Source organism: Macaca nemestrina, chromosome 13, assembly GCF_043159975.1.
Source record: "Macaca nemestrina isolate mMacNem1 chromosome 13, mMacNem.hap1, whole genome shotgun sequence".
Classification (NCBI taxonomy): domain Eukaryota; kingdom Metazoa; phylum Chordata; class Mammalia; order Primates; family Cercopithecidae; genus Macaca; species Macaca nemestrina.
Genome location: NC_092137.1, coordinates 104,166,010 through 104,188,447, shown reverse-complemented (window position 1 = coordinate 104,188,447; position 22,438 = coordinate 104,166,010). Strand labels below are relative to the sequence as shown.

The 22,438-nt window shown below is 42.5% G+C and overlaps 1 long non-coding RNA gene and 2 gene segments (V, D, J or C); all 3 read left to right on the top strand.

The window, feature by feature from the left end:
• The first annotated feature begins 5,288 nt into the window (after positions 1–5,288).
• Positions 5,289–6,777, top strand: LOC112424948 (immunoglobulin kappa variable 1-39-like). The segment is given in 2 exon segments: positions 5,289–5,356; positions 5,477–6,777. Coding segments are annotated over 2 exon segments (372 nt in total).
• Positions 6,778–6,786: 9 nt separating this feature from the next.
• On the top strand, positions 6,787–11,965 carry LOC139357924 (uncharacterized). Its single transcript, XR_011611972.1, has 2 exons — positions 6,787–7,618; positions 7,752–11,965. It is a non-coding gene; the product is annotated as an uncharacterized lncRNA (long non-coding RNA).
• Positions 11,966–20,731: 8,766 nt separating this feature from the next.
• LOC105471747 (immunoglobulin kappa variable 1-5-like) lies at positions 20,732–21,427 on the top strand. The segment is given in 2 exon segments: positions 20,732–20,952; positions 21,069–21,427. Coding segments are annotated over 2 exon segments (378 nt in total).
• Positions 21,428–22,438: the final 1,011 nt, after the last annotated feature.

Sequence of the window (22,438 nt, the reverse complement as noted above, 5' to 3'; positions counted from 1 at the left end):
GAGCTAATACCAAGGTGTCAATAGGGCTGTAATTATTCTGGAGGCTTCAGGGGAGAAAATTTGATCCTCTACTTTTTATTTTCAAAGTGCTCCACATTCCTGCTTCCATGGCCCCTTTCTCTGTCACTCCTGCATCCCTTCCTATTGTTTCAGCACTTCTCTGATTGTCACTCTCCCCTGTACCTATTATAGAAAGCCTTGTGATTATATTGGTCTCACCTGGATAAACTAGGATGATTTTCTATCCAAAACATTCTTAATCACATCTATTAAATCCCTTTTTACTATGTAAGGTAGAGTTCATAAGTTCTAGAGACTAGGACATGGACATATTTTGGGATGAGAGCATTTTCCATTTCATGGACAATAAATATCTTCCCCCAAATTGTTCTTCTCTAATGTAGAATTTTTAAAAATTACAAGGCACATATATGAAGCAAGAGAGCTGGAGAAAATCTTACATTCAATGCTATCTAATCTGTGGGTTTTAAATGTTGGAGTATCTTCATTCCACTGTCTCTAATTTTGAGTTCTTGATGTGTACATAGTTTTAGAGGATTTTTTTGTAACCCAGTGTAAACCAGACAGTATCTGATACAGATCTCAATCAATTTACAGGTTTTGTTTTGCCAAAGTTAAGGATGATGGCCTGTGACACATCCTTAGAAGGTCCTGAGAGCATGTGCTCAAAATGGTTGGGTTACACCTTGGTTTTATGCTTTTAGGGAAGACAGAAGTTACAAGCAAAAGCATCAATCAGTGTATGTAAGGTTTACATTGGTTTGGCCTAGAAAGGCCAGACATCTGGAAGCAGGGACTTCTAGGTCATAGGTGGATTCAAAGATTTCCTGACTGGCAATTTGTTGAAAGAGTTAAGCTCTGCCTGAAGAGTTAAATTCCTCATAAAGAAATGCTTGAGTTTAGATAAAGAGGATGTGGAAGCCAGAATTCTTGTCATGTAGATGAAGCCTCCACATAGCAGGTTTCAGAGAGAATAGCTGGTGAATATCTCCTGTCAAAACTTAAAAGTTGTCACACTCTCCAGCAAAAGATCCAGTGAGGGGAGGAGATTCTCTACAAAATGCAATTTTTTTTCCTACAAGTGACAACTTTGTAAGGCCATTTCGGAATATGTCAAAGAAATATGTGTTGGGGTAAAATACTGTGATTTTCTTCAGGGCCTATTAACTTTCATATGATGCTATACCAGAGTCATGTTGGAATTTGGTGTGCTATTGCTACAGAGAGTCTGCTTTGTCAATTTTAAGATCTCTGTTTTAATTGCAATACTGGTTGGTTGTGTCTGAACTACAAAGGAAGGAGGATATGATGAGGCATGGCCAACACCCCCTTCCCAATATGATCTAAACTAGTCTTTTATGTTTCCTTGAGGTTCCCTTGGCCAGGAGGGGGTCCATTCAGTCAGTTGGGGGATGCCTAAAATTCAAATTTTGCTTTACACCAGAAAAAATAAATTACTGCGCAAATTAAATCTAAAATAGGTTGGTCAAGGAAAAGATGGATGGTGAAAGACACATCAACAAGCCACCTAAATCTTAGGATGACTGTGGCTCAGCTCCATATAGAAACATGGAGAAAATTCCTCTGGCTGTTCTACCTGAGAGGGGAGGGAGCTGGGATATGTATACACTTCCTTCTGTCCTCACAAATTTCTTATTCTGTTTTGAACTACTATAACATAATCTCCATCCCTGGGTAATTCATAGAGACCAGAAATTTGTTCTGTCACATTTCTGGAGGATGGGAAGTCAAAGATCAAGGCACAGGCAGGTTAGGTTCTGCTTTATCTAGTTTAAGATGGCAACCTGAATGCTGAGTTCCTCTAGAAGGAAGGAAGATCATATCCCGGCATTACAGGAGAGCAGAAGAGAGAGAAGGAGCCCACTCCCACTGTCCCTGTTTATGGTGGCATTAACCCATTCATGAGGGTGGATCCTCATTCCAGGCCCTCTGTCCAGCCGTGCATGCAGGCAGAGTCGCCTTCTCCAGGATCAGATAACAGAAGACACATAGGTGGCCACTGGAAGTCAGTAGAGGGACAGTGAAGGGAAAAGGCCTAGAGTACGGACAGGGACTGCTACATTCATCAAGGAAAAAACACATGTACAGTTAACCCTTGAACAACATGGGCTTAAAAGTTACAGTTCCATCAACAGTTAAATTTTCTTCTGCCTATGCCACCTGTGAGGGAGCAAGCACTTAATAAGTAGTAAATATATTTTCTCATCCTTACGGTTTTCTAAATAACATTTTCCATTCTCCAGCTTACTTCATTGTTTTAGGAATATAGTATATTATAAATACAACATAAAAACCCGTGTTAATCTACTATATTATCACTGAGTCAACAATAAGCTACTAGTAGTTAAGTTTTAGGGATCCCAAAGTGATACACAAATTTTTTGCTGCACCAGTGGTTAGTGACCCAACCTCCATGTTGTCCAAGGGTCAAGTGTACTTTCAATTTGGAGCTGCATCTCTCTGGAACAGGATCTTGACAGGTAGTTTGCAAGTGAAGGATTACAGGAAGTAACATCTCTTAAAATGCTACATGGTATGATGATTATTTCAGACTGAAAACGTTTAGAAAACAACAAATGCACAAAGGCGCTTTTCCCTACATCTCCCTTATCTGTCTAAAGTCAGATTCTCCAGGAGAAAAACAATTGTCAAGAAAATCCTCTCTGGGAATTTTTATATCAGAGAAGATTAGTACTCAAGAGAAGTCAAACTTAGAAGAGACTGAAAGTTGACACTTTTTTCCAGACATCCTATTACCTATTCTTTCAAAGGTCCACTTAAAAAAAAAAAAAATCTTAGGTCATTTATTCTCCTTAAGTTGTCTGCACTCTCCACTTCCCTCTCACCTATGAAGGATGTATATGCAGCCAGAACTCACTGTATTATCTGGGTGATAATTCGATGATTTTTCCCTGCGTGTTAAATAAACTGTCTTTTTTCTCCTATGAATCTGTCTTTTGTCCGTTTATTCTCACCAAACCTTTAGAGGACAGAAAACACTTTCTTTCTTTCCCCTTTACACAGGTACCTTCCCTTAAAATTCAGGCTGCTTACAAGATAGCAGAAAAGTTTGTGCACAGGCTACAGCACTATAATTTGACTCCCATAGTTGGGCATCAGTATTGCTCCCTGGAGCCCAAGGCTACAGCCCACTTGTACTGATGCAGTTGGGTCCACTTCCCCTGCTGCTGAGCCAGGTCGCGATGCTTTTGGCAACTTTGGAGATGTAAGACAAAATGGGTGTTCAGTTTTATCTGGATTTGAGTGATTTATCCGTGTACATGGGAAATTGCTTGATAGGAGATGGAGCCTCTCTTACCTAAAGACACCAAGAGGGAGGCTGACATCTGGGTCAGGATGATGTCCTCACTCACTGCTGAAGAGTAAAAAAGGAAAGTGGTGTTGATGGTGCATGACAGGGACATGCACAGAGCAGCAGCTGCCCTTGTTTGGAGGGAGAGTTTCCTGGCCTGTTTCCCCAGGCCCTCTCCCTCAACTGCCAGGTTCCAGGAGAGCTGCTTCTGAGTCCTCAGGAACATGCTGGTGGAAAGTGCAGCTCATAGCATTAGCCGGGGAATATGATCTTTATCTTTCTACATTGGAGATAATTATCACTGGAGCCTTTATTAACCCAGGGGTTCAAGTTTATCCTAGGCCAGGCTCCTACAGTTGGAGGCAAATACAGTGACTTTCGTTGAAGTAATCAGATCTGCATCATTATTCAGCCTTTCATGCTGATGAACTGTGGGAAACAATATTCAATAGCAGAAAAGGGGAGAATATGGAAGTCCCCAAACGAAGACTAAGGTGCAACTAATTCAGACTCTGGGTTTTAAAGACACCTATAGCTCTGAATAATGATGGATCTCTGAGGGACCCATGCATTGAAGAAACAGCCTGCCATTTTTGCGTATCTGCAGTAAGTTGCTTAAACTTATGCTGGAAAGAAGCATGGCTTAATAGCATTACAAGATATTTTCAGTAATTCAGCATTATTTTGATACATTTTATTTTTAAATTTTAAAAGAAAGGAACAATTTTACATTCATAAAAAAAGTTGCAAGTACAGCACAAAGTACCCCCTCCTGTAACTGGAAACATTTGAGACTATACTGAAGACCTGATGACCCCACCCTCTAACACTTTACCATGTTGTAACCTCCCAATGCATTCACCATGCCTGCTGCCTAGACAGAGCTGATTTATCAAGACAGGGGAATTGCCATGGAGAAAGAGTAATTCGCGAAGAATTGGCTGTGTGGGAGACTGGACTTTTATTAGTACTCAAATCAGTCTCCTAGAATATTTGGGGATGTTTTAAAAGATAATTTGGCAGGTAGGGGCTTGGGAATTGGAGTGCTGATTGGTCAGGTTGAAGACGGGATCATGTGGGTGTGGTGGTGGTTGAAGTGAGGTTTTCTTGCAGTCGTCCATTCCTGGATGGGATCACTGAACTGGTTGATTCAGATTACCTGTCTGGGTAGTGTCAGCTGACCAAGCAAGTGCAGCGTCTGCAAAATGTCTCCAGCACTAATCTCTTAGGTTTTACAACAGTGATGTTATCCCCAGGAGCAATTTGGGGAGGTTCAGAGTCTTGCAGCCAGAGGCTACTTGACCCCTAAACCGTAATTTCTAATCTTGAAGCTAATTTGTAAGTCCTACAAAAGCAAACTGATCCTAGGGCAAGAAGGGTGTCTTTTCAGGAAAGGGCTATTATCAATTTTGTTTCAGAGTCAAACTATAAACTAAATTCCTTCCCTAGGTCAGTTCAGCCCATTTCCAGGAATGCATAAGGACAGCTTAAAGATTAGGTTAGAAGGAACATGGAGTTGTTTAGGTCTGATCTCTTTCATTGTCATAATTTCCTCAGTTACAATTTTTGCAGAGGCAGTTTCAAAGTGTTCCCTATAAACAAGATATTCTCCTAAACAGGCCCAATACACCAATAAAATACATTACTCCAGCTAGTCCTCAGGAATATTTCTAATTTTGACAACTATTTCAAAAATGTTTCTTATGAAATGGTCTCCAGGAAGAAACACAATCTCTGCAGACAAATCTGTGCTATCCTGGTCTGAGCTGGGACACTGGGGACACTGAACCTATGCTGAGTTACTGAGAACCAACCCCTGCAGCTGTGCCCAACCTGCCCCATCTCCTGTTGATTTGCATGTTCCCGGGTCACAGCCCACAGCCCTGAAGACTTATTAATGGGTTGGTCACACCCTGTGCAGGAGTCAGTCCCAGTCAGGACACAGCATGGACAGGAGGGTCCCCACTCAGCTCCTGGACTTCCTGTTGCTCTGGCTCTCAGGTAAGGAAAAGCATTAGCAATTTACTCAGCCTAGTGTGGTCAATATTGCCTAGCCATTCAGGGAAGGCCTTATAACATGATTAATTGTCTGCATATTTGTTTTTATGTTTCCAATCTCAGGAGTCAGAGGTGACATACAGATGACGCAGTCTCCATCCTCCCTGTCTGCATCTATAGGAGACAGAGTCACCATCACTTGCCGGGCAAGTCAGAGCTTTAGTAGTAGTTTAGCCTGGTATCAGCAGAAACCAGGGAAAGCCCCTAAGCTCCTGATCTATAGTGCATCCAGTTTGCAATCTGGGGTTCCTTCGAGGTTCAGTGGCAGTAAGTCTGGGACAGATTTCACTCTCACCATCAGCAGCCTGCAGCCTGAAGATATTGCTAGTTATTACTGTCAACAGTATTACAGTTACCCTCCCACAGTGTTACACACCTAAACATAAACCTCCCAGGGAAGCAGGTGTGTGAGGCTGGGCTGCCCCAGCTGCTCCTCCTGGTGCCTCTATCGGCTGGAAGTGTTCCTCAGATGCAGATTTCATGAAGGATAGAAATGATTACACATGAGGATTCTGTTTTATGGACTCAATTGAGATTCATACAGCAAAGGAAAAGTCACTATAGATATTCTAAGCAGGAATTATTAGAATACAGAGAATTGTCTGAACTATTGTTGAAGTCAAAATAAAATGTAGAGATTCATCTCTACATTTATTGCTTTCTTTGGGAAGACAGAGTTGCAATATGGAGCATACAGGAAGACTGGGTGGTCTTACATATGTCAGAGGAACAAATAGAAGAGGTTTTATTAAAAATAAAGAAAAATGTTAGGTATTACCCTTTGAGAAAGTTAAGTGGCACAAGTAAGGGTTGGAGCTGGCAACTGAGACTGGTCAGCAATGGTAGTGGGCAAAATTAGTCCTTGAGTTTTAGCAAGTTATCTGAGAAGATGTAGATAAAACTAGTTTCAGGTTACAACAAGCAGTCAGGCTCACAGAGAATTACATTCTGGGAGCAGTGTTTCATATCCTGAGTGCTTTTTCACCCTGGCTTCTTGACTTTGTTTTAGGTGAGCATCGCAGGAATGACCCGGTTCCTATGATGAACTTCCACATTACAAACTTTTAAAGTCCAACATATAAAAGTCGGGAAGCTTCACACTAGAAACAGGGGATTCTACGGTTCTCCTTCTGTAGAGACAGCTGCACCTGTGCCGGTGATAAGATCATGAGCTGCACACTTTGCCTTACTTTTTATTTTTTTTGTAAATAAGTTGCCTGATTCAATGCCATATTATGGAAGAATTTCTTAACTGTGATGAAAGCACTTGGAAAATCCTCAAATAATATTTCATGCAGAAATATAACTGACAAGAAAGACAAATGCATGTACAGGAAAACAACCGCCCTCCTCATGTTGGATGAGGCCTTCTTTTTTTTTTTTTTTTTTTTTTTTTTTTGAGATGGAGTCTCGCTGTGTCGCCCAGGCTGGAGTGCAGTGGCCGGATCTCAGCTCACTGCAAGCTCTGCCTCCCGGGTTTTTACGCCATTCTCCTGCCTCAGCCTCCCGAGTAGCCGGGACTACAGGTGCCCGCCACCTCGCCCGGCTAGTTTTTTTGTATTTTTTAGTAGAGACGGGGTTTCACCGTGTTAGCCAGGATGGTCTCGAACTCCTGACCTCATGATCCGCCCGTCTCGGCCTCCCAAAGTGCTGGGATTACAGGCTTGAGCCACCGCGCCCGGCCTGGATGAGGCCTTTTAAAAACACCTGACACCAGCTATTAGTCTGATCCTTAATGTCTGTTATAATCTTAGGTTATTCTTCTTGGAAAGGTGGATGCTCAGAAGTGCCGGTATCCCCGTGAGTCCCAGTATGTGGCCGGGGTTACTTTGAAAAGGTTGATTTGTAGTTTAAGGTCTGACACAGAAAATGAGCACATATGACACAAGTTGCTGGTACAAAACTAAAAACATAAGCATGCATTTGTTGAGCCCTGGAGCCTGTTATCTTCTGGAAGAGCTGGAGCCAAAACTGGGTCACATATCAGTCTTGGATTTATTTAAAAATGTTTTATTTTATCCGTTTTGTTTTAATGACTCCTAGTTTTACTTTATATTAATTTGAGGATAATCATCATCTGATTTTGACATGTGTTCTTCATTGTCTTTCAGTCCAGACATATTCCCTGACATACTCCTGTCACCATATAAGGAACAGAGAACTATCACTTCATGATAGGTTTACTGTTTAACTTTGCTGAAATAGGTAATTATTTGGTTGTCCTTGTGTGTGTTGGCATGGGGGTACCCTGCATCACCATAGCTTTGAGTTTCAATTTAGAGTATTCTATATATTGTACTTGAGGATACATGTAAAGGCATTCATTCCTTTGTACCAGGCCCTGTGGTCAGCAAGGTCTAAAATTGCATGACTGGAAACCCATGTAACCCAGCTGTGTTCCTGTGAATCATAAGAGAGTTTCCTCCTACTTCTGACCTATGACTTCCTAAACCATTGCTTCATGTTAACATGGTCATCAGTTTAAAGATTCTGGAGCTTGCAGTGAGCTGAGATCCGGCCACTGCACTCCAGCCTGGGTGACAGAGCGAGACTCTGTCTCAAAAAAAAAAAAAAAAAAAAAAAAAAAAAAAAAAAAGATTCAGCACATGTTGAAGGAGAGTATCTGAAGTCAGTAGAAGGTCATAAGGTCATACCCACATGGACTTCCTTGGGTGAAGTATTTGATAGGACCAATAGATGCCATGATCATGTGTCTATTATTTCATTTCTTTCTCCACGTTTTAGTGCCCCGATTATGAAATATTCCCATATCAATAACACATACAGACTCTAAACATGGTAATAGTCAATTATAGGTGAGCAGAAAAGGCAAACATTTATCTAGAACACAGAAGAATCCTAGTACAAATGTGTTACAGCCACCTCCAGGGAAAGTGATCTAATATCCCAAATTATCACCAAATTTCTGATGGTTATTTGCCTCTGCTGCTGAGAAGTCCCAGAAGTGGCAACAGTTGGATCAGCACTGGTGCAGATAGTGATGGAAAGTCACGGCTCATGTGTTGCACATGTGCACTCCAGGTCACCACAGCTGCTTTGTATAAACAATTCTTATGCAAATACTGTGGGAGTTAAGGGAAGAGTCTAGGTTTGGTTAACCTGTGTAAAGGTGGATGATTCATGAGCACGGATTGTTTGTTGTTGTTTCACCTATGGCAGACATTCTCTGCTGTTTTGATACAATAACAAATTTCTGCACACATAATTTCCTACTCCCATGAGTGCATTGACATGTCTCTTCTCTAGGGCTTCTTGTCTCTGATCTTCCAATCCGTTTTCTAGGATGTTGGCCAACCAGCTTCCCAGGAATCCATGTATATAATTAACTCACACTTCGTTATTCACGTTAGTTTGATTACCGTGTGTCCTGCTCAGCTACCTTCTGACTCCAGGTAATATTTCACAGCCATCCATGATGGTGGCCATAGTGTGGGAGGAATTCACTCCTATTTACACGAATGTATGGTGTAGATTCATTCAAGAAGAAGCCTAGCTTTTTTCTTTGTCATTGTGGTTTTGTTTGTTTGTTTTTGTTTTTATGTGTTTCCCCTCTGGCATTAGCTGAATGGGAAAATCCATGAGGTCATTGAACATTAGCATAAGAGAGGAAAGTTATATGGGAAACTGGAACACCTGTCATTCTAAGTGAAGCATGCTTTCTCTGAATCTCTTTTCACCCAATTCTGAAAGTGCAAACTCCATGGTAATACTGAGTAGTTCTGAACATCACCTGGACATATAAATTTTTGAGACTAAAATTCCCAGTGGATGAGGGGCAGCTCAGTCACATAGTTACCTATTGCCTCATGTGCACATCTACTAGGGCCCTGAGATATTCTGAGAGCTGCATTTTAAACAGAAAATTGTTTGTTTGTTGGTTTTCTGGGCATTACACTGTCCTACCCTAGAACCCCAGAGACTGACGCTGTGATTCTATTTTGGAGCTGGCAAGAGAGTTCACAGTGTCCTCATCTAATACAGATGCATCTAACCCAAGCAATGTGCTGGATCACACGACCCAAGCAACAGAGCCACCTGTATCAGAACCTGAACTTAGGACAGAACTTCTCATTCTCTGAGCCCACTCCAAACAGACAGCCTTGCGAGTAAGCTGATAAACAAGATGGTGTAGTAGACCCAAGCGTGGAATGTGCTGTGATGGAACTACCGGGTGGGCTTGCCAACACTGTGGTTTGTTCTCATTGGTTGGAGGTGCAAGACGAAATTATTTTCCCTTACTTTGAAAGGAATGATCAGCACGACTCACACCCCTTCTCTAAATCCCTGATATCTTCCCCAACGTGACAGGCCCTTAAATTTGTAGCCATGAATCTTATCTTCTGTTCCTCAGGTGTCTTCATTGTATAGTGAGAATCCATATTATTTTCTGCTTATTGCATGATCTCATCAACATATTGTTGTGCGGGGTGTTGGTTTGTGAAAGGTCCACAGGATCAAGGTTTCTTCGGCCTATATTGTGACAGAGAGCAGGGGAGTTAATGTAGCCCTGGGCCGAGATTGAGGATATGAGCTCCTGTTCACCCCAGATGACTGCAGAACCTACCAGAGACTGCGATGGACTCTGTCTTCACTCTGCAGCTGGGCGGAGGGTCTGGTCAAGCCCTGTCAGAACCTCAGCACCATGCGTCTGCAGGTGCCAGCAGAGGGCGCTTCTCACACTCATGGAAGGGGCGGGGAGGGCGATCTCCTGGCAACGGTGATGTCTGTGTATTTAAACCAGTAAGAAAGCCCCATAATTTGCATGTATCCCTCCTCTCACATCTAAAGTGGTCCCACCTCTCAGTATCTATAAGAGGTTTTTTCGCTGAGATGTGGCTGAAGCAAAACTTGCAAGTCAAAAGCAGCCAGCGAGATGTCCCCATGGCAACTCCTGGGGTTTCTGCTGCTCTGTGTTCCGGGTGAGAGTATGTGGACAAAGCTAAAAGTGGGACCATTATTTCAATCAGTGATATTTTTTTTCATTAAGAACTCTGCCTCTTATGAAATTTAGCATGCTTTTTAATGTGAATTTATAAAAAGTAATGCATATGCTTCCTCCTTGTCTAACTAGATTAGTGGTGATTTTGATACACATACCGTTATGGCATGTTAGTATTTTCTGTGTGTTGTTAGCCTCCAGGGGTAATATTGTGCTGACCCATCCCCAGCCTTTCTGTCTGGGACTCCAGGAGAGAAAGTCACCATCACCTGCTGGGTCAGTTAGGGCATTAGCAGTAACTTATACTGGCGCCAGCAGAAACCAAATCAAGCTCCAAAGCTCCTCATCAAGTTTGCTTCTCAGTCCATGTCGGGGGTCCCCTTGAGGTTCACTGGCAACGGATCTTAGACAGATTTCATCCTCACCATCAGTCGCCTTCCAGGTGAAGATGCTGCAACTTATTACTGTCAGCAGAGCAATAGTTTTCCTTACACTGAGTTACAACCCAGAACAAAAACGAGCTCAGCCTGGCTGAACAGAGAAACTGGGGATACCCTGTTCTTCTAACCATTGTAGGAGCATCTGGGGCAATGATCTATGCAATACCATGACATCTGCCACACCCAGCAGAGTTGAAACCCAAGAGTCACTGTCTTATAACTTCATCTTTAACAAGTCTTTTTCAGAATATGTGCAGAGCAGTTGAAGATTACCTCTCCCTTTTCTTTCCATAGACTTACATAAACTATTTTCTACAAGTTGGTAAAAAACAAACAAACACACACAAACTTTGGATATTTCTTCAGAGAATAGTAATTCATTTATGGCAAATAGGTTTTAAAGGGTAAAGATTAGAAGGGGAATAGGTGATGGCCTGGAGATGTAGTGACAAAAGAGCCCATGAACTCAGGTGTCAGTGAGTGTGGGTTCAAAGGAGTCACACAGTGATCTTATTTCAAAAGAAGTCCCCTGAAGCCTCAGGCTTTATAAGTCAGATTAACATTAAGGTTCACTTTCATCAGTGTAGGAGTCAATGGGGAGTTCAGGAAGCAATGGATATTTAGGTTTTCATGTATGGAAACTGGTCCATAGGCAGTATAAATATAGACATTCAGCTAGGGCTTTTGAAAATAAGACGGTCTCCAAAATAATATTTATCTAAAGTAAAAAAAGAAATGAATCATTTATTACCAGTCTTAGGAGCAGGATAGGACTCCAGGCCTAAAGAGGTTGAAATTAAGAATCCTCAATTCTTCAATGGGAAATGCTTCACCAAAAGTTGAGTATACCAAGGCACTCCCAAGCAAGAGAATGTAACTTTGGGAGATTAAAGAAGGTGATAAAACTAAATGGACATTTTGTTTCATATCTTGCTGGACATAGGAATTACAGGAGGATCACCCATGATCCTTAGAGAGAATTTCTGTTCTGCATATCAGAAACATTGTCTGTCTCCTCTTTCATTCTCATCCAAAATCCAAAGTGCTGTTTGAAGATGTATTTTTTTAAAATTTTGCCATACTTAATTGTAAGACCAGTATCCTACTGTGAATACTTGGTGATTCTAATATAAACTAAGTTCATTTGTTTGACGTTGTTTGTTGTGCACTTATCTATGCATTCAAAAATAACTTTGGTGATACGATCTAGTCATTAGCGATGTAGACTGGCAACACAGTAAGCGACACTTTAATGATTTTCATCATATTTGGTCACAAAACTATATCACTTTTCAATAAACTTTTTTTTTTTTACCATACAACACATATTTTATTCCAAGATGAAAAATATGATAAAAAATAATATGTCTACATTATGGTTTCAGGCGTATGATGTTTCAAGTTGGAGAACACAATGTGGAGGATGTCTAATTTTGAGCCATGATTGGTTAAACCCAAATATCAAGTATGGGTGAGGAAGATATTATATTTTATAAGATACTTTAGTTCCTGTGTATCTGAGCTGTTTAATAGTATTTTGAAATATACTGTTTTTAATCTTTATTCCATGTATTCTCTGAATGTGCCCAAAAGTTTTCCAGCAGGACTTCCTTAAAATATCAAACCTTAAGGAAAAGAACATTGTAACGAATCATATTAGGTCCTGGTTTTGGATGCCTGCCTGAGATCACTCATCAGCTCCTCCTCTGCTTCTAAGGGCTGACTCCCCCACCCTCTCCAGCAAGTTCCAACAACTATGAGGGCCTTTCTTCCTCCTGTGTTGAATACAATTAATCATAATTGTATACTTTACATGCAAACTGTGTTTATTTAACATCAAGATAATGTTTGCTACTTTTGTCAATATGTTTTCCCACCTCTAGTTAATCATTTTCAACTGTAAAAGTCGTTTGGTTTCCTTAGTTGAGGAGATTGCACCATATTTCTTTTAATTAAAAAAAGAAGCATATAGTTGCTTTTAAGGGATTTAAATTAATGTCAGAGTTTTCAGAACCAATAGATGCTATCATTTGAGGGTCAAGTGCATGTAAATAAATAAGATAATTTTTGATTCCAAGTACTAATATTCAGTAGGGGAATGAGCCATGCACAGAACAATAACTATATAATGAAACTGAATAGAATAATTTCAGTAGTTAATAAGTTGCATAAAAATTAGGCAATGGTATGTGGTATCTGGAGGTAGAAGCTGTTCATTTAAGTTGTTTGGGGAAGATCTTGGGGTTGTACTGAGGATGCATCTGAGTGGTATGGCAGCAGCCAAGTGACCATACAACCTGCAAAGACCATGGAGTCATCACGGGAAGGGCAGAGGTTGGGAGATTCCCAATAAACTACTGCACATTGAAAAATTTATTTTTACCACTTTAGTAGTATAAAACCCAAACAGTCCTACAATAATCAGATGTCTTATGTGTTTTCAATTTCTTAAGAATATAATTTATCATAATATCTTTTATCAAACACCTTGACCTGGATCACACTCAGGACATAGAATGTTCCCTTGCTCAGAACCTGGAAGCCCAGGTCTGCACCCTTATTGCTAATTGGCAGGCTCCCCAAAGCCCTTCCCTGTCACTCAAGCCTTCATCACCAGGTCCTGTGGGGTGGGATCACCTAAGGTAGGGGCAGCACTGGACACTGGTCATGGTGCTCTGGCTTCAACTGCGGGGGCTGCATGTGACAGGGTTCCTATGTCTCATGGAACTGAGAAATACTATTGATTAGGGAGCACCGCATTCACCTCCCACTTGATCAGACAGCACCACTCTGCTCAGAAGCCTAGGGAGAGGGACATCAGTAATACTGGGGAAGATTTGTGTTCTGTTTCCACCTCAAATTCTGGGAGAAACACTCAGCTTCCCAGTTGCTAGCTTCCCTTTCAGTGCCTTCAAGATGGAGAGTTTACATCATCCATCTGGAAGCAGCAGAATCTGGGAAAGGTTCCAAAGATTCACTCACATGCTCTTTCTACCTTGTCCACCCCAGCTTGGTGCGATGGTCCTAGGATCATCTCTGCTTAATATTTAGCAGATTGGTTGTCCTGATGACATTGCTGTTTGTGACCATCTCAAACTTCCCTGTCTCACATGGCAAACACTAGCAGTGCCCAGCCACAAACATGTACATTAGAATTAACTAAAATTAACAATGTAGTTCCTTAGTTGTTTTCACTACATTTCAAGCGCTCAGGAGCCACATATGACATATAACGGCTACCCTTGCAAAGCATAAATCTAGACATTTTCATCATCTTAAAAAATCATTTTCATTAGTGCTGATCAAAAGGGTTACACTGGCACACAGTTTTATAGCTCACAGCACAAACCTCAGCAGCTGTCATTCCAGAGAATCAGGTGGTCTCAGATGCTTCCTGGCTGGTGCAGCCACTGTTTCAAGGATGAGAGGAATGAAGCTGACTAGACACATCCAGACCAGGGGCCCTCTACTCCCCAGCCTAGCCCTCCACTGTGCCCTCCAGGGCCCCTCACAACCTCACTGTCTCTTTTCCAGAACCACATCATTGGCGTCTCACATGGATCACAGACTCTAGCTCCGAATGTTTTTGTGATCATCTTTTTTGAACACACCTTATCCTCAACAAGGTGACTGGTTTATTGAGGAGAGGAATCATTTTGTGTTCCCTATAGAATGCAGCCTATTGATGGACGTAATAAAATCAACTCCATGAAAACCAATGAAAAAACTCAATCAAGTCTTACTAGAAAGCAGCATCTAAAATTCTATTTGATATTATGTCATAACCTGCCATTGAAGGGTAAGTCACAAACCTTGCCATTGGACAAACCCCATAATAAGCATAAGATAGAAGTCTGATCTTAGAAATAGTGAAAATAAGGGTGGTGTTGTTACAGTATCAGCAGGCGCCCCCAAGGCCGGATGGGGTCTCATGTGTGACCTGGATCACCTGGGAGGAGCTGCCAGTGTGCTGAGTGGTGGGAAAACACCCTCGGTGCTCTGAGACTGGAAGCCTCGCCTTGTCCTTCCTATTGCCTTGGCCGTATCCACAAAGCGCTCCTGCTATGAACTGAATTTTGATTCACAAATTCATACTTTGAATCTCCAAACTCCAATATGACTGTATTTAGACATAGAGGTTATGAAGAGGAAATTAGGGTCAAATGAGGTGAAAACAATGGGGTTCTGACTTAATAGGATTTGTATTCTAATAGAAAAGAAGTATCATTGAGCTGCTCTTTAACCCCTCACCAGCCTCCAAGCGTGCACCAAGGAAAGCATGTACTTGCTTCTCCTACACATGCCCTGGCACATTGCTGAACCCATGAGACGATGTGTCCAGAGAGGACATCTGGAAACAAGAAACAGGGTTCTCACCAGAAAGCAAATCCTTCTGGACCTTGGTCTTGAAACTTCCAGGCTTCTAATACATTCACAGTACATGTCTAATAAGTTAGTAATAAATGTCTGTGGTTGAAGCCATCCAGCTGAGGGTATGTTGGTGTGGCAGTCCCAGTAGACTCATCCACTGTTCCCACCTTCTCTGAGCAGGATCAGCCTCAGGAGGCACCTTGTGGACTTTGGGACGTAGCTTTTCTCCTCTTGTTCTTGCTATTCTTACTGCCTGGTGAGGAAGGGGAAGTCAGGCTTCAGCCTCAGATAGTTTGTATTAAACATGAACTTTCCTTGATGATGAAGTTGTTAGCCTGTTTTTCCTTCTGATCAGAATTGCACCAAGTTGGATGAACTACAAGCCTGGTATTAATATTTGGGGATCTGCGTGTCTGTTCCCCTACTTGGATGACAGTGAGCATGTGATGTGGATGCCATCTTCATCCCCCTCCATGTGTCTCAGGTGAGGGGCTCACTGTGACCTGCAGAGCTGGCCAGAATATGAAGAACATCCTAGCCTGGCACCAGCAGAACCTGGGCCTGGCTCTGAGCTCCTGCTGGCTCCTGCTGCCCTCCTGGACATGATCCCTGCCTGGATCAGGGAGAGTGGGCCTGACCAGATGTCACTGTGGCCATCAGCAACCAAGATGCCTTCAGAAGTAGGTTCTCACTCCACCTGTCCCTGTCCTGCACAAATCTTCCCCAGTAACAGCTCTGCACAGGGGCTGCTAAGGGTCTGAAATGTTCTCAGGGGAACAAGCTGGGGGATATCTCTGAATTCACATCCTCTCTTTGCCTCACACCCCCTTCCCACCACCTCTATGGGCACCTCTAGTGTATTTGTGGGCATCACTGCACGGAGCATGTCAGGATGTTTTCTCCCACCTCCTACTCCGAATTCATGATGAAAATTCATTCTCACTTCAGACATGGGCTGTCTATGCCTTGTTTCTCTTACATACATGCCCGGGCACATTGCTGAACCCTAGTTCTGATCCCACTCCATGAATCTTTGCGGAAGGGTCATGGTTGCCAAGTTGTGGTTATTGGAGACCAGAAAATAAAATGGCAACTATTGAGAAGCTTGTGTGTGGGGCAGACATAGGCCGTTGTCAACAGAGTCCCAGCAGCTGGTGAGCCATGAAAGCTGGGCAGAGGGGAAGTTGGGAATGAGTCATGGAGGGTCTTCATCCTATGACCATGCAGCCTCTGAGCCACATGTGCACTTCGTTTGGCAGAAATGACTGGAAGAGGACTTGTCTATGCTGAGCTCTGGGGACAAAACCTCCTTCCATTCAAGAGCCAGACTCACTATCCATCTATCTCCTGGGCATCTACTGCTCTGTGATTCCACAGACCCCCCTCAGGTCACTCATCATCCTCAGCAATGGGGAGTTCACTGCTCTCTGCCCAGGGGGATATCGAAGAGGGTCCTGAGCTTTATGACCCTCAGGCCCTGGAGTGAGGAGGGGCCATGAGGTGGTGCACCCAGTGCTCATTTTTAATGTTCACATTCAATTTATTAAAGTTTAAAACGATACCTTATACTAGCAACCAAAGTTATATCTCTTTATATATAAACATGTACCACATATTTATTCGTAAATAGACACATAGTATATTCAAATATACAAATACAACTTATTTCTAAAATATATGTATTCAATATATAAAATTTATATTAGAAATTCTTATTACAGATACACATAATGTTATGTTTATTTGTGTAGCACGTGTTCCTTTTCTTTCCAAGCAGAACAGAGTCTGGCTGAGTAAAGACTTTGAGGACATTTGCTGACCCTCCCTCTTTGACTCTAACAGGGTCAAAGTCATTCAGGACCCTGGAGCCCACTGAAAGTCTCTGACACTTTCACTCTTGCCAGGCTGCAGGATATATGCTTAATGCAGATCCTCTGAATTTGTGAGCAGTTTCCTTCCCTCAAGCCCCTGCCAGGCAGCCCTGTGGCCAGGGCCTGTGGTTCCTCCCAGGTCCTCAGCCCTGTGGCTCAGGAGAGCAGGTGCTTCCCCCACAGTGCTGGGCCAGCGTCTGGCAGCTCTCAGGCACTGCCAGTCTGACTTTAGCCCTGGGCTAAGGACCCTATTCCAAATGTCTCCTCATTTATTGCGCTACCTTAAGTCTGTCTTGTTATTCAACTCAAAGTCTACATTTCCACAATTTCTAAAGCTAGCATTTGCCACCTGGAAAATTAGAGATGTAAATTCGTTGTCATTCTCAGAGTCTGGCCTCTTCCAGCCCCACCAGATGAAGTTACTCATATCTTCTCTTCTCTCCACACAACTTTACTTAGAATTACAGTGAAATGTAACATGCGTTAAAACTCTCATCGCCTGCACAGAAACCATCCTCTTCTCCTTTGGTGCCTAGGGCACCAGCTCTATCCTGCTGGGCGTGGTGAGGACAGTGAGCCTCTCCCAGCCTGAGATAGGAGCAGGGATTAAGAGAACATGTGACGAGCTCCACAATGCAATGTCAGGGGAGTGAAGGAGAGGCAGGGATTCTGGGAAGAATTTGATCCTTCCTAAGAAGATGGAAGGTGAAGAGGTTTGCTTCACCTTTTAAAATCAACCACTTCATTTTAGATTTGGGAGCTGGGACACATGTTTCATTGCCCTGACTCCTTCCACATCTCCTCTTTCTCTTACAATGGCTCTGACTCAGTCTGTCCCTCACAGATTGTGTCCTGAAAATCTAATTTCCCTCCTAATATGAAAACAAACCAACGAATAAAACCCTCTTTCTCCTATCATGTGCTGTGAGATCTGACCCCTAAACTTTGTGACACCCAGATGGTATAAGAGATAATCATGGGACTTTATCCAAGAGATTTTCTAACTAAAAAGAATTCTCATGCTAGCTTTTCTCTCGGAGAAATTTTCTCTGTCTCTTGTCATAACTGACACCAGAAGACAAGGTGGAAATATTTCCAAGAACAGAGGACAACCATGCTTTCAGTGAGGTGAAAGACGTCTCTTCCCCTTGCATTAGTTTCCAACGCTGTTGTTTAAATTGTCACAGTCTTATTGGCTTCACACAACATAAATGTATTACCCTGTAGTTCTGGAGGTCAGAAGTCTCACTGAGCTAATGTTAAGGTGTCAGTAGGTCTGTATTCCTTCTGGAGGTTCCAGAGGAGAGAATTGTATTCTCTGCTTTTTATCTTCCAGGTGCTCCCACATTTCTGGTTCCATGGCCCCTCCCTTCCTCAAGCCACATACTTCCCCATTGTCCCAGCTCCTCTCTGACTGAGAGCCTGCTCCTCTATTTTAATGAGCTTTGTGATTGTATTGATTTCATCTGGATAACCAGGTTGCTTATTCGCAAAGTCCTTAACTTACATCTGTCAAGTTCTTTTTTTGCTATATAATGTAGAATTGTTATGATGCCACTCCAATGACTGGAGGAACACCAGGGTTCTCAGTCTCACTCCCATTTGTTTAAAACGACACGGATATGTGTGGAGTTGTTTTAAGGAGCGAAAAGTTTAATACGGAAGAAGGAAGGAAGAAGAAAAGAGCTCCCCCGTACACAGACAGAGGGAGGGGGGATTCGAACTAAGAGAAAATTCCATGTGCGGCGGAAAAGTGGCTGCTTATATGAGGAGGCTGAAGGAGGTGGTGTCTGATTTGCATAGGGCTTAGGGGTTTGGTATGACCAGGCATGTCATTCATGTAGCCTGAGAAAAAACTTGTCCTCCCACCCTAGGGTTTTAATATACAAATGCAGGGTGTCATAATGTTCTACACACATGGGGATATGTGGGGGCAGCCATGTTGCCAGGCACATGTGGGGACAAGGAAGAAGAAGGTGGGAATCACCATGTTTGACTGGACTCAATTTCTAATGGTTGGTATTTGCATATCAAAGCTTGCCAGCCCTCTAAGAACCAGGGCTTTCCTGCTAGACAAGAAACATTTCTGGAGCTGCTTTAAAAGAAACAAAACCTACCCAAGGACCCCTTTTCCTCTCTATCTAAAATAACTTCTTAAAAACTCCTATAACACTTGGGTTCCAGAGACAAGGACATGGACATCTTTTGGGGTAGGGACATTATTCATTCCACCGCCATAAACATATTCCCCAAAATTGTCCTTCTCTAAACTAAAATTTAAAAAAAATCACAAAATATTTTTATGAAGCAAAAAAGCTGGACAAAATCTTAGACTCAGCTTCCTCTAACTTGTGAGTTTTAACTGTTGGAGTAAGCTCACTGCTCTGTCTCTACTGTAGACTTATGGATGTATAAATAGTTTTAGAGGATTTTTAAATTTTGTGACCCAGTGTAAATAAAACAGAATCTGAGACAGGTCTCAATCAAGTTGTAGGTTTATTTTGCCAAAGAAAAGGCTTATGGCCTGTGACACAGGCTTATGTGGTCCTGCAAACTTGTGCCCAAGGTGTTTGGGTTACACATTGGTTTTATAAACTTTAGGGAGACACAGAAATCACAGGCAAAGACAAAGCAGCAGGAAGGTTTGTGCACAGGCTACAGCACTGTGATTTGGCTCCCCTAGTCAGGCATCAGTAAAATTTTATGGAGCCCTAGGCTGCAGCCCACTGATGCTGATATAGTTGCATCCACTTCCCCTGCTACTGAGCCAGGCTGGGACCTTTTTTGGCACATTAGAGCTGTGAGATATAATGAGTGCAAATCCCTGTCCAATTTCATCTGGATCCAGCTGGTTTCTACATGTACATGGGCAACTGCTTGATAAGAGAGTGAGTGTCTCTTTCCTAAAGATGTTAACAGGGAGGCTCGTGTATGGGTCATGATGATATCCCCAGTCACTGATAAAATGTAAAAGAGGAAAGTGGCATTGATGGTGCGTGGCGGGGACATCCTCCATGCAGTGGCCACCCTCACTAAAAGAGATGAACATTGGGAAATAATGCTCAATGGCAGAAAAGAAGGTAGACTATGGAGGAGCTCAAAATAAGAAAAAGGTGCAGCCCATTTAGTCTCTGGGTATTATAGAGACCGGTAGCTCTTGAAAATGGTGGATCTGTGAGCACTGCGTGCATTGAGGGAACACGGTATCAACTTAGTGTATCTGAAGTAAATTGTTTGATCTTATACTGGTAAGAACAATGGCATAACACCATTACCTAATACTTACAAATACACATTGCCCCATGTAAATAAGTTTTATTTGTAACATTTTTAGAAAGCAACAATATTAAACTCACAGAAATTTTGCAAGTATAGCTCACTTACCCCCTTCACTAACTGGAATCATACGAGAGTCTTTTGAAGACCTAAGAATCCTACCATCTAACGTTTTACTATGTGTTCCTACAAACAAGACTGTTCTAAATAATCCCCACATGCTAATGAAATACATTACTCCATTGACTCCTGAGGAATATTTCAAATTGTCAAAAACAAAAACAAAACAAAACAAAAAACCCTGAAAAAAGGTTTCTAATAGCAAAATAGTCCCCAGTAGAAACATATTCTCTTCAGACAAATTTCTGCTACTCTTGTCTTACCTGAGACACCTGGTGACACTGAGCTGGTGCTGAGTTACTGAGATGAGACAGCCCTGCAGCTGTGCCCAGCCTGCCCTGTTCCCTGCTCATTTGCATATTCTCAGAGCACATCCTCCTGCCCTGAAGACTTATTAATAGGCTGGACACGCTTCGTGCAGGAGTCAGAGCCAGTCAGGACACAGCATGGACATGAGGATCCCCACTCAGTTCCTGGGGCTCCTGCTGCTCTGGCTCTCAGGTAAGGAAGGAGATCACTAACAGTTTACCCAACCCAGTGTGCTCAGTACTGCCTGCCTATTTAGCGAAGTTCTCTTACTCTTGTTTGGACATTTGTTTTTATGTTTCCAATCTCAGGTGCCAAATGTGACATCCAGATGACCCAGTCTCCATCTTCCTTATCTGCATCTGTAGGAGACAGAGTCACCATCACTTGTCGGGCTAGTCAGACCATTAGCAGTTATTTAGCTTGGTATCAGCAGAAACCAGGGAAAGTCCCTAAGCTCCTGATCTATGCTGCATCCAGTTTGGAAAGCGGGGTCCCATCTCGGTTCAGTGGCAGTGGATCTGGGACTGAATTCACTCTCACCATCAGCAGCCTGCAGCCTGAAGATTTTGCAACTTATTACTGTCAACAGCATAATAGTCACCCTCCCACAGTGTTACACACCCAAACATAAACCCCCAGGGAAGCAGATATGTGAGGCTGGGCTGCCCCAGCTGCTCCTCCTGATGCCTCCATGGGCTGAGAGTGTTCCTCAGATGCAGCCATACTCTGATGGTGTTGGTAGAGGGGGACATGAAGTCACCTCTGCATCCCAATTCCTTTTTCTTTCTTAGCGCCAGCTGCACAGACATAGCAATGCCTCTCCTGATTTAATAATACAGACAGAGATCATGACACCCGAGGAGTATAGTTTATGGTTTCGTTTGGAATTCATATTACATAGAAGAAGCCACTATAGATATTCTAAGCAGGAATTGTCTTAATACAGAGAATTACAGTAAACTACTGAAGTCTAATTGAAATGTAGAGATGAATCTCTAAATGTAATGTTTTATTTGCATAGAAATATTTGCCAAATGGGACATACAGGAAAACTCAGTGGTCTTCAGTGTGTTGGAAGAACAAAGAGAATGTTAACGTTTTATGAAAAAGGGAAAATATTACCTATTGCTCTTTGAGAAAGTTCATTGGCACTAGGAAGGGTTGGGAGCTGGCAAGCTCAGACTGGTAAGCAGTGGTGGACAAAGTGAATCCTAGAATTATATCAACTTATCTCAGAAGTTGTGGGTAAATTTGATTTCAGGTTACAATAAGCCAGAGCAGTGAAGCTTGCAGAGAACTTTGTCATTGAAATGCCAGGGATTTGATGTAGATCCTGCTGCACACCACACAGAAAGCCAATCACTAATACAACATGTATTGCCAAGGAATAGGCTTTAATCAGGTGCTGCAGCCGAGGAGATGGGACACCATTCACAAATGTATCTCCACGGCAAACTGAAAATTAGAGGTTTATATAGCAGGGAAGAAAAGTGGGAACACAGAAATTAGGGAGGGGCAAGGAAGGTAATTTGATCAACAGGAAGCAGGAAGTCAGTTAGGCAATGATAATGGGCATAGGATCTCACTGTCCTGATTCAGTGATATGTAAGTTTCAGCTCCTTTATGGTATCTGGAGGCCTGATGGTTGGCTTCCTGAAAAAAAGAACTCAGATAAGAC